The sequence below is a fragment of the Cebus imitator genome, unplaced genomic scaffold (assembly GCF_001604975.1).
Source record: "Cebus imitator isolate Cc_AM_T3 unplaced genomic scaffold, Cebus_imitator-1.0 Scaffold494, whole genome shotgun sequence".
Lineage (NCBI taxonomy): Eukaryota > Metazoa > Chordata > Mammalia > Primates > Cebidae > Cebus > Cebus imitator.
In genome coordinates, this window is record NW_016107809.1 from 1,420,451 (window position 1) to 1,433,426 (window position 12,976).

The 12,976-nt window shown below is 39.9% G+C and overlaps 1 protein-coding gene across 1 annotated transcript in view; it reads left to right on the top strand.

The window, feature by feature from the left end:
• LOC108292557 (DNA polymerase theta-like) overlaps window positions 1-12,976 on the top strand; it is a 100,292-nt gene that overhangs the window by 23,285 nt on the left and 64,031 nt on the right. The window contains 3 exon segments of the mRNA XM_017513538.2: window positions 5,093-5,235; window positions 6,270-6,474; window positions 6,805-6,947. Coding sequence (XP_017369027.2) covers window positions 5,093-5,235; window positions 6,270-6,474; window positions 6,805-6,947 — 491 coding nt within the window.

A 12,976-nucleotide genomic window follows, 5' to 3' on the forward strand; every position in this document is an offset into this window, starting at 1 on the left:
TTGTGCCAGAATAGCAATTTGCAAGTTCAGCAGTCAGTAATAAATTGTTTGATTCTAAATAATTTCAACTCCCTCTTTTGATGTGGATGAGACCTCCCAGACAGGTGGTTGCAGGAACCTGTATGTATATACTGACATGCATTTGGACATTTCATAAACCCTGCCCATTCAGAAAAAGGTTAGTTCATTTTGTTGAAGAATCAAAGCCTGGAAGACCTTTAAGCACCCCAAAGTGGCTTATTACCTTGCTGCTAATGCTAGTTGATTCATTTTCTAGGTAACTTATATGTGTGTTTGTGTTTTTCTTACGCTGGGCTGTTTTGTAACCATTGCAAGAGCCAGGTATTACAGTCATGTGATATTTTTTAAATTGGATATTGACAAATTATAATTGTATATATTTATGAGGTACAGAGTGATGCTATATGTATACAATGCAGAATGATGGAATTAAGTCAATTTTAACATATCATCACCCCCAAATACTTACCATTTATTCTTCCTAACTGAAACACTGTACTCTTTGACCATCCCCGTCCTCCATCTCCCTAGTCTCTCTTTCTTCTGCTTGATTGAGCCTCTACTAAAACTTTGATTGCATTTTTCAGTTCAGTCATTGTATTCTTCATCTGTTGGATTTATCTTTTGTTTTTATTGTTTCTATTTCTTTGTTGAACTTCTTATGTTGTGTATTGTTTTCCAAATTTAATTTTTTATCCAAATATCATTGTAGTTCATTGGACTTTTTATAGAGAATTATTCTAGATTCTTTCTCATTTCACAGATGTTCATTTCTTTAGGGTTCATTGTTGGAGCTTTGTTAGTTTCTTTCGTAGGTATCTTGGTTTCCTGGTTCTTTGTAATCTATGTTCTTGTGTTGGTATCTGCACATTTGAGAGGACAGCTACCTCTTGGCTTTTATAGGTGTTCTTTGGTAGGGATAGAACTTCACTTGTCTAGCTTTTGATTCTGAATAGGCCAACTGGTAGCAGCTCTGAGGAGGCAAAGCTTGCATTTGGATTCTGTAGATAGTTGGGCTGCTGCCTTCTTTCTGAGTCTGGATGGGACTGCTGCCTGGGCCCTGCTATCAGGTGAACCCACTAACTGACCTCTACAATCAGGCAGAGTTGCTGGGTCGCAGTGTGTATCCGTATTTCAGATCTGCACTTGAACAGTGTTGCAGGCTGGGCCCAGTGGTTAGGTGGAGTTGCTGTTCTGGTCCAGTGGCCAGCTGCTGTGCTCACGAAATGCATGATTGAGCATGGTGGCTTATGCCTGTAATCCCAGAGACGTGGGAGGCTGAGATGGGAGGATCATTTGAGCCCAGGAGTTTGAGACTTCAGTGAGTTATGATCATGCCACCACACTCCAATGTGAGTGACAGAGATTCCCACCTCTAAAAATAAAATAATAATAAATGCATATCTGAGGTTTGCCTCCCTGCCTAGGTGGGGCCTTAGAGTGGGCTTTGAGACTGAACTGAGGGCTATTCCATCTGTGACAGAACTAGTCCCTGCAATTTGCAAAAATACACTATGATAGGCATCTTCCACCTGGGGCAGGTCCTTGAGGCTGAACTGAGCACTGTTTAAAATCCCAGGTTTAGGGTAACTTCCCCTGCTTCTTTCTAAAATGCACTGTGATGATCAGCTCCCTTCCTGGGCAGGGTCCTCATGAGCTTTGAGGCTGGGCCTGGAGGCTGGCTATCAAAAGATTCAAACCAGGTGGAATTTCCTACCACTTCTGGAAGTAATCAGCTCTGCTTTGTGGTGGGCTACGCTGTTGGCTGGTATCTCTGATTGGGTACCACCACTGGCAGGTACACAGAGCTACCACCAAGGTTGGCATGCTGGTTACCGTGAGCTCTGCCTCCTTGCTTTGCTTCTGCCTGGTCCAAGGTGATCTAGCTGTGCTGTTACCCAGTGTGTTCTCTGTGAGGTGAGACTGGAATTGGCTTCATGGGAAGCCTCTTGGAATGCTAGGGAAGCTATATGTTTGCCTCTGGTTCTCTTTTTCCACTGTAGAAGCTGGGGGCTCTGGGGAGTCCTTTCTGTGTGGTACTATGCTGACTTGGGGGAATGCAAGGGGTGATGCAGTCAACATGAGATAGTTTCTCTTATATATCTTGAAATTTTTATTTGATTTTGTGGTCCATGCAGAAGTTTGGGACTTATTCCCAAGTTTTGAGTCAGTGAGGGTTTGGTTGTTACTCGTTTTTTGTTTTTTGACACGGAGTTTCGCTCTTGTTGCCCAGGTAGAGTACATGGCACAATCTCGGCTCACTGCAGCCTCTGTCTCCCAAGTTAAGCCTGTGCCTCACTCCTGCCTTAGCCTCCCAAGTTGTTCGGATTACAGGCATGTGCCACTACACCTGGTGGTTTATTTTGTATTTTTAGTAGAGACAGGGTTTCACCGTGTTGGTCTGGCTGGTCTCCTGATCTCAGGTGATCCACCCACCTTAAGCCTCCCCCACAGTTCTGGGATTACAGGTAGTGAGCCACTGTGCCTGGCCCTTTNGGTTTCACCATGTTGACCAGGATGGTCTCGATCTCTTGACCTCGTGATCCTCCCGCCTCGGCCTCCCAAAGTGCTGGGATTACAGGCTTGAGCCACCGCGCCCGGCGGTTGGCTATCTTAAGATTCAAGCCAGGTGGAATTCCCTACCACTTCTGGAAGTGATCAGCTTGGCTTTGTGGTAGGTTACGCTGTTGGCTGGTATCTCTGATTGAGCACCATCGCTGGCAGGTACACAGAGCTACCAACAAGGTCGGCATGCTGGCTGCCGTGAGCTCTGCCTCCTTGCTTTGCATCTGCGTGGTCCGAGGTGATCTAGCTGTGCTGTTACCCGGTGTGTTCTCTGAGGTGAGACTGGAATTGGCTTCTTGAGAAGCCTCTTGGAATGCTAGGGAAGCTATGTGTTTGCCTCTAGTTCTCTTTTTCCACTGTGGAAGTTGGGAGCCCTGGGGATTCCTTTCTGTGTGGTACTATGCTGACTTAGGGGACTGGAAGGGATGATGTGGTCAAATTGAGATAGTTTCTCTTGCATATCTTGAAATTTTTATTTGGTTTTGTAGTCCATGCAGAAGTTTGGGACTTATTCCCAAGTTTTGGGTGTTGGGGTGCGGTTGGTTGGTATTTGTTTTTTTTCACGGAGTTTTGCTCTTGCTGCCCAGGTGGAGCGCATGGCACAATCTCGGCTCACTGCAGCCTCTGCCTCCTGAGTTCAAGTGATTGTCCTGCTTTGGCCTCCCAAGTAGCTGGGATTGCAGGTATGTGCCACTATACCTGGCATATTTTGTATTTTTAGTAGAGACAGGGTTTCACCATGTTGGTCTGGCTGGTCTTGAACTCCTGATCTCAGGTGATCCACCCACTTTAAGCCTCTGACAGTGCTGGGATTACAAGTGTGAGCCACTGTGCCTGGCCCCCTTTTTTTTTTTTTGAGATGGAGTTTTGCTCTTGTTGCCCAGACTGGATGGAGTGCAACGGCCTAGTCTAGGCTCACGGCATCCTCCACCTCCCAGGTCCAAGCTATTCTCCTGCCTCAGCCTCCTGAGTAGCTGGGATAACAGGCATCTGCCACCATGTCCAGCTAATTTTTGTGTTTTTAGTAGAGATGGGGTTTTACCGTGTTGGCCAGGCTGGTCTCAAACTCCTGATCTCAGGTGAACCACCTGCCTCGGCCTCCCAAGGTGTTGGGATTACAGGCATGAGCCACCACGCCAGGCAGTTTTGTTTTCACAAAGGTGTTCTTGTCTGCAGATAGAAGCTAGTTCAAGCTTCTGGGAGGAGGGTACTAAGGCCTCCTATTCCACCAACTTGCTGATGTCTTGTTTCATTTTTTCAATGGTGCCTATCTTTATAATCATTTCTGGGATAAATAGGCAGTTATCATCAAATTTATAGTCCCTTTACTTTATCCTATCTTGATTCTCAGTTTGGCAATTGGAAAGAATGATCTATACCTTCTCTTTGCTTGGGGTAGTAAGTACATTCAACACTGTGCCAGTTTTATTTTTATTAAAAAAAAAAAAAGTTCTTCATTTGGCTTTTTTAACATCTTACCTGTTTTCTTTTCCACTGTGTTGTATTCATTTTTGAAGAAAAGTTATGATTCTTTCTAGACATAATTGTTGCAATAATAGTTTGTTCAAATCATATAGTTGCATATGGTTTTAACATATAAGTGCTTTCATGTATGTTTGTTCACTTGATTGTCACAATAAAGCATTTAGATTAGTAAATGTTGTAAGAAATATTAGGTATGTACAAGTATTTTTGAATTTATTTTGTCATCTATAGTAAAACTTTACATTTGCATTTTATTTTACAGGTTTGAAAGTACCTCTATTAATTACTTCATTATTCAATAATGGTTAATCCTGTAAGGGAAGAAAAAGACTTCTCTACTTTCTTAGGTTCTGCAGTTGGGACCTGCTAATTAAATTAACAGAAAGATTAACAGGAGAAAAGGCATATAAACTTTATTTGATGCTAATATTTAAATTTTTATGTTCATGGAAGCCATTATAGAAAAGAATTGAAGACCTGAGAAACTGTTAAACCTTGGATTTTATATAACATTTTAACAATGGGCAGTAAATTGTAGAGAAGTGACAAAAAGGAAAAGGTACCTGGGCTTCTAGGGTCAACAGATTATGAGAAGATAAATATATGGGGGGAACTAATGGAAGATAGAAGTTATTTTAGTAGAATTTGTCTGTGCAGACCCATCTCTGCTGAACTGTCTCCAGCGATAAGGGTTGTCGTCCTGTATGGGAGAGGGAAGGGGAAAATTCATTCTTGCTTTTAGGCAGATAGGGAGAGGACAGAGTTCTTTCTGTGTTTGCTGCTTCCCAGTGGCCTTCAGCTCAAAATAATTGTTAGGCTAAAGTGGCATATTTGGGAGTAGCATATTCTGATCCCCTTCTGTCCAAAGTTCAGGAAATAAAAATAGCCATAATTTTATTACTATAACAACCGCCATCATCTCTTGCCTCCTTTTAAATAAGTAAGGCAACTTAAAATCTCTTTAGCTGATATCTTACAGAACTATATTGGGACTTTGCAAATGTATGTCTTTCGGTTATAGGTGAGAGTATCTTAATTTGTAAGAACTCTGAGAAATCAAAAGGCATAGCTCTCCTTCAGGGATCTCTAAAGCCTGTTTGCAGCTGTCTGCAAAGACGAGAAGGAGAAGAAGTGACGGCCAGCATGATACGAGCTATTCTGGAGGTAAAAGAGGTTGCTAAATTACCATTTGCTCTTTTATGCCTAAAGTGGTAAAATATTAGTAAATGAAAATCTTAACTTTATGGGTTTTTTGTTGTTTTTTTTGTTTGTTTGTTTTTTTGAGATAGAGTCTCACTCTGTTGCCCAGGCTGGAGTGCAATGGCATGATCTCAGCTCACTGCCACGTCCTCCTCCCAGATTCAAGCAATTCTCCTGCCTCAGCCTCCCAAGTAGCTGGAATTACAGGTGCACACCACCATCCCCAGCTAATATTTGTACTTTTAGTAGAGACGGGATTTCACCATGTTGGCCAGGCTGGTCTTGAACTCCTGACCTCCAGTGATCTCCCGACCTCCCGTGATCTCCCTGCCTTGGTCTCTCAAAGTGCTAGGATTACTGGTGTGAGCCACTGCACCTGGTGCTTTATGTTTTTGGTTTTTTTTGAGGTGGAATTTTGCCCTGTCACCTAAAATTTCAGATGGATTTAATGCTTAATTTATTTTTCTTTATAAGAAAATATTTTATCTACTTTAAGGAAAACTTTTCTGTTGTCATTAGGTGTTCAACAGTTACAGTGAGTGGTGATGGAATAGTTAATAAATGACCTCTACATTAAGATTCTAAAAACTTCTGTTTTTTTTTTGAGATGGAGTCTCGCTCTGTTCACCCCAGGCTGGAGTGCAGTGGCATGATCTTGGCTCACCACAACCTCCACCACCCAGATTCAGGCGATTCTCCTGCCTCAGCCTCCTGAGTACTGGGATTACAGATGCACGCTACCACGCCTGGCTAATTTTTGTGTTTTTAGCAGTAACGGGGTTTCACCATGTTGGTCAAACTCGTCTTGAACTCCTGACCTTGTGATCTGCCTGCCTCGGTCTCCCAAAGTGCTGGGATTACAGGCGTGAGCCACCGTGCCTGAACCATTCTAAGAAAATTTTAAACAATGAGAATGGAATCGCTTTCTTTCTTTTATATCCAGAGGGCTTGCATGTTTTAGTAAAAAGTTACAGAAATTTTCAAATATTTTCTTTCAGATAATAGTTGGTGGAGTGGCAAGTACATCACAAGATATGCATACTTATGCTGACTGTACATTTTTGGCTGCAAGTATGAAGGAAGGGAAGCAAGAAATTCAGAGAAATCAAGAGTCTGTTCAGGTTGGAGCAATTGAGGCCTGTGTCATGTGGCTGCTAGAAAATGAATTCATCCAGATTACAGAAGCCAGTGATGGAACAGAAGGTAAGTGTGACTTCTCAGTTGCAATTTACTCACTTTTTCATCTTTAGTGAGTGTATTACTGCTCAGTAAATGGAAATTGTCTTTTCATGTAGTATAACAGGAAATTGATTTTTTGAGCAGTGTATTAACTCATTTTTAGTAAATCAGTATTGTATTTAGCAACTTCAGACAATTATCATAGAGCCTGCTCATACATTTTCATGCACTGGATAAGGTATTATTTGTAAAATTTATCCACCCAGAGGGTTAGCTTTGGAATACAGAAAGATAGTATTTTGTTTTGTTTTATTTTGAATGTTCCTCTCTTTTTTCACCTTAACCCTAAACCAGGAAAGGTGTATCATCCAACACATCTTGGTTCGGCTACTCTTTCTTCTTCACTTTCTCCAGCTGATACTTTAGATATTTTTGCTGACCTGCAAAGAGCAATGAAGGGCTTTGTTTTAGAGAATGATCTTCATATTGTCTATCTGGTAAGTTCTGTTGTCTTAACGATTATGTTTGTGAAAATAGGGAGAAAAAATAGATATAGAATCCTGAACATCAGAGATACCCTAACATCTTGGCTGTTTTCCTTGACTAGGTTAGTACTGGTGGGAATAGAGAAGAAGGAAAGGAGACAATTGTTTTAAAATAACAATCTAAATGTTCTAGTTACCTTTTAATTTATTTTCTACAACTTCCTTTCAAAAAGATTTGAGTTGGTTCATAAAAATATATATATTTTACAATATATAAAAGAACAGCAAAAGAGAATGGGATATCAGAAAATTAAAGATAAGATCATGATATAAAACTCAAGCAAAGGTTGGGACACAAACATGCATGCCATTAAGTCATGTCCAATGCTGGTGTCAACTTTGATTCTGGGTTTTCTAGCAACTAAAACAAAGAGGGAAGCTTGATTAGTCTTAATATTCGTAAAATAAAAAAACAAAACAAGTTTAGGAAAAGCATTGCATTTTCCTGCATAAGAAATTTAGTCCTATAAGGATACTTTGCAACTTAACATTGTTGGTAAAAATCTCTATAATAAATGCAATAAGTAATTTTAAAAGTTTGTTTACATTAGACTAGAATGCTCTATGAATACTATTTTGTATAACAGAGATTTTGATAAGAATTGGATAGTGTTTGAGGTCATGTTCTTTGCCAATAACCTGATCAGAAATAATTAATTTTGTCAGTTAAGAGCAGATGCATGCATTTTGATAAACAAGTGATAGAGGGAGGTGAGTACAATTGAAGCTCTCGTTAGAATGAAGGGGGCTTATCAGGAAATGTGTTTCAGTAAAAAACACTAAGTAGTAAGCATAGGGGAAATGTCTAGACAGTGTCAATTTTCTTTTCTTACAAACACATATAATACATGGGTGATAATAGGCTCAAAGGTCTGTGCCAAGAATGCGGCTGGGAGGAATGTCAAAGCAGGTCTCACCAGTCATCTATCATGGCCTTAAAAATAAGTCTCATTTATTATACAGCAGCTGATTGGGGGCTCTAGGGTCAGACCACCTTAGTTCAACTTTCAGCCTCATCTCTTAGTAAATGTACAACCTTGATTAAGTACTTAACCTCTCTTAAGATTCCATTTTTTCATTTGTACAATGGAGATAACAATACTCACCTCAGGGCTGATAGTCTTTGATGAATGTTTGGTATCTGAATAAATCTTTAATAACATTATCTATTATTTCTAGTAAATTCTCCCATAAACATTATGTAAGTCATTTGCCAAATTCCCTAACTATTCCTGTCCCCTCTCTAAAACATGTAAACTCTTGGCACTGTTAGTATGCTGAATGCTTGTGATTAGTGATCTTGTTTACTTCTCTCATCATTCAAGTTGGATGCCCTTCAAGAGTTAGTTGTGTTCCCAAACTTGTTCATGCCAGTTTGCTTCTGAGAAAATTAGGCTGAGGCAGAAGGATCACCTGAGGCCAGGAGTTTGAGACCAGCCTGGGCAACAGAATAAGAACCTATTTCTATCCCAAAAAATTAAAAATTAGTTGTGTGTGGTGGTGCATGTCAGTAGTCCCAGCTACTCAGAGAGGCTGAGGCAAGAGAAACGCTTCAGCCCAGGAGTTCTGGGTTATAGTGAGCTATGATCATGCCACCATACTTCAGCCATGGTGATAGCAAGAGACTCTGTGTCTTAAAAACAAACAAAAATGAGTGAGATAACTGAAAGCTCTAAGGAAAAAGTTATAGGAATCTAGACAGGGAAGAAAACAAAATCATACTGCTCAAAGTTTATTCTGTGATTATCTATCTTTTTTTTTTTTTTGGGGGTAGAGTCTCATTCTGTCGCCCATGCTGGAGTGTAGTGACACAATCTTGCTCATTGCCACCTCCGCCTCCCAGGTCAAGTGATTCTTGTGCCTCAGCCTCCCAAGTAGGTAGGACTATAGGTGCATGCCACCACACCTGGCTAATTTTTATATTTTTAGTAGAGAATGGAGTTTTACCATGTTGGCCAGGCTGGTCTCGAAGTCCTGACTTTAAGTGATCCACCGGCCTTGGCCTCCCAAAGTGCTGGGATTACAGGTGTGAGCCATCACACCCAGCCAATGATTATCTTTAATTTCTAACTTCACATTACAAAACAGAAACTGGATTTCTTAGACAATGTATTGTGGTTATGGTTTAACTAAGAAAGCCATAGTAAGTTCCAATCAACAGCCTCATGCTCAAAAGGCCTTGACCCCTAGTTCACTGACAATTAAAATACACTTATGTTTTAGGTTAGAGAAAACATTCTGTGTTTGCATGTATTATTTTATATTTTGAATATATAAAGCATTTCTGTGGTTCAAAAGTCAGAACTATATCAACAGGAATAGTCAGAGAAGTCTGACTCCTATATCCACCCTTTCCACCCACCTTTCATAGGTGACTTTTCATTCATTTTTTAATGTATCTCTTCTCCTCCTCCTCTTCTTTTTTTGAGATGGAGTCTCGCTCTGTAGTCCAGGCTGGATTGCAATGGCATGATCTCGGCTCACTGCAACCTCTGCCTCCCTGGTCCCAGTTCAAGCAATTCTGCTACCTCAGTCTCCCAAAGTACCTGGGATCACAGAAAAAATTGTATACGTTTGTACATAGATGCTCTCTTATGTCATGCACTAATAATTTGCCAAGATTGCATATGGACAGAGGTAAGACCCATTTATAACACTATAAACTATGGTTTTACAAAGTGCAATTGTTTTTAAAAGGCAGGGAGGGGGCGGGAGAGCATTGTATAGCAAATCTATCAAATACAACTTCCCAAAACTCATACATTTTACTAGAATTTATTAACCCAGTAGCCATTCAAAATCTCCATCAAATTGAGGAAATGTGTTACTTTTTATTGAAAGACTTTAAAGACAACTTTTGATGTTGTTGAAGTCCACTTTCAGTGAAGTACAAGTAAAAATAATTTGCTAATAATGCAGCATAAAAAATCAAGGTGGTTAAGATGTACCTACAAACTCAACATTCAGACCTTACCTCCTCACTTCTTTGCAGCTCCAGCTGTCTTCAGCCAGGAAGAAAAATGAAGCTACTATGGGCTTATTCCATCTCCTAGTAGTTATGATAAACATTCATTAACTCAAAACCGCCAACAGTTCTCTGGAGAGTGTTGTCTCCTGCACCTCTGGCTTTCATCAGCATAGTTAATTCCTCTTCAGGCACTTTCCTCATATTTATCTAGACTGGCTGTAAACAACTGGCTTTATTCTTCTAAATCCTGTTTAATCTCAGGAAAATCTCCCCCCCACCATAATTTTTCTTCTAATTTTGGTTCCATATAAAAATTGAAAAAACAGCAAACGAGCTCAAGGCCAAAAAACTTGTTGATTAAAAATACAAATATACATTTACCTTATTATTTTTGAATTACAATAACTTAGGCTTCAGACACCTGCATTCAGTATTTGAAATACTGATTCGACCTCCTTTCTTCCTCCTTCCCTTCCTTCCTGTTTCTTCCTCACCCCCTCTCTCCCTCTGTTCCCTACTTCCCTTTCCTCTCCTCCCTTCCTTTCATTCATTCACTTACAAAAGTCAGCCACACTTACAAAGGCTGCTGATGGCAGCTCCATACAAAGACTGCACTGGAGTAGAGGGAGGAGACAGCCCTGGAGTGAAGTGGCAGGGTCAACTCTTCAATGGTCAGTGATGGCATGTGATGTTGGCATTGGNGCTAATTTTTGTATTTTTTAGTAGAGACGGGGTTTCACCATGTTGGCCAGTCTGGTCTTGAACTCCTGACCTCATGATCCACCTGCCTCGGCCTCCCAAAGTGCTGGGATTACAGGTGTGAGCCCTGCGCCCGGCTATAAAAATTATCAAGCATATTCTTCACTTTTTTATACAGCAGGTAGCATGCTGTGTACAGTCTTCTATACCTTTTTTTTCTTAACAGTATATCTTGGAAATCACTTCATATCAATTCATTTTTTATTCTTTTTCATAGCTCTACAATTCCATCGTGTAGGTGGATGTATCATTGTTTATGCTATCAGTTCCCTATTGATGGACATTTGGATCGTTTTCAGTATTTTGTTGTGGCAAACGATGCTGCAGTAAATAATGTGGTACACACAGTGTTTAGTTTTTATGGTGGTATATCTTTAGGAAAGACTTCTGGAAGTACAGTTGCTGGGTACAATGTAAAACCATAAGTGGTTTTGGTTTTGCAAAGTTGACCTCCGTAGAGTTTGTATTATTTTCCAGTTTTACCAGTGATATATGAGAGTAGTTGTTTTTCATGGCCTCACAAGTAGAGAGTATATTGTTAAGCTTTTGCATTTTTGAGTGTAGTTTTAATTTACATTTTTTTTACATTATGAATAAATTTGGACATTTTCCCCATTTATATAAAATGTGCAGAATGGCAGTCTATAGAAACAAAAAGAACATTTAGTGCATTAGTAGTTACCCAGGGCTGGGAGAGTATGAAGAGGTTGGATGAAAATGGGGAGTGATTGCTGATGGGTACAGGGCCCCTCACTTTACTCTCCAGTGAATTGTCCATGTCTTTTGCTCATTTCTCTGTTGTATTTTTTTTTTAAGTTTTAACGTTTTTTTTTATATATTAGGGAGATTGGTGCTTCGTGGTATAAGTAGAAGGATTTTCCTCTTGGTTTTTCACTTTTCTTTTGTCTTTGCTTATTGTATGTTTTATCTCGCATTTAAAAAAAATACAGTTGAATTTGTGAATTTTTGAATTAGAACTTTTTTTGCTCTGAGATTATTAAGGAATTCACCCACATTTTCTTCAAGTAATTGTATAGTTGTGGTCCCCTATTTGAACTCTGCTTCATTTGGAGTGTATTCTGGTATATGGTTCTTCAGTTTCATGTTTTTTTCAAAATGGCTATATGTAATCTCAGCATCATTTATTAAAAGTCATACATAATGACTCGAGATGGCAACTTTTATCTTCTGTATTAATTTCCATTTGTATTTGGGTATATTTCTAATTTCCAGTTGTCATTGTATATATTTCTGTTTCACTTCTTAGCCTGACAAAAGTCCAGTTTGACTGATTATTGTGCCAGTGCCTCTGTGTTCATTAAAAACTTTCTGGTACGGCAAGTTTCTCTTCATTGCTTTCCTTTTTCAATGTTCATAGCTATTCTGGTTGGCTTACTGTATTAGTCCATTCTCACACTGCTGTAAAGAAATACCGGGAGACTCGGTAATTTATAAAGAAAAGAGGTTTAATTGACTCATGATTCTGCAGGTTGTACAGGAAGCACAGTGGCTTCTGCTTCTGGGAAAGCCTCAGAAAGCTTCCAATGATGGCAGAAAGTGAAGGGGAAGCAGGCACATCTTATGTGGCTGGTGCAACAGGAAGAGAGTGAGAGAGAGGCGGGAGGTGCCACACACGTTTAAACAACCAAATCTCAAGTCATTATTGCAACAACAGCACCAAGGGGCATGGTGTGAAACCATTAGAAACCATCCTCATGATCCAATCACCTGCCACCAGGCCCCATCTCCAGCATTGGGGATTACATTTCAACATGAAATTCGGTGGGGACACATATCTAAACCATATAAGTCTACCTTTGGGCCCCTAAATCTCATGGCCTTGTCACATTCCAAAATACAATCATCCCTTCTCAACAGTCCCCCAAAGTCTTAACACATTCCATCATTAACTCAAAAGTCCAAAGTCTTACCTGAGACAAGGCTAGTCCTTTCCACCTTTGAGCCTGTGAAATAAAAGAAACTAAATTACTCCCAAGATGCAGTGGGGATATAGGCACTGGGTAAATACTTTAATTCCAAAAGGGAGTATCTGACTTGATCAGGTTGTATAATTCTTTTTTATGTTGCTGGATTTGGTTTGCTAGTATTTTATTGAGAATCGTTGCAGTTGTTTCAACTGTATTTATAAGATACATTGACCTGTAGTTCTCTTTTCTCATGATGTCTTTGTGTGGTTTTGGAATAATACTAACTTCACAGTATGAATTAGGATGTATTTCTTCCTCTTCTGGTT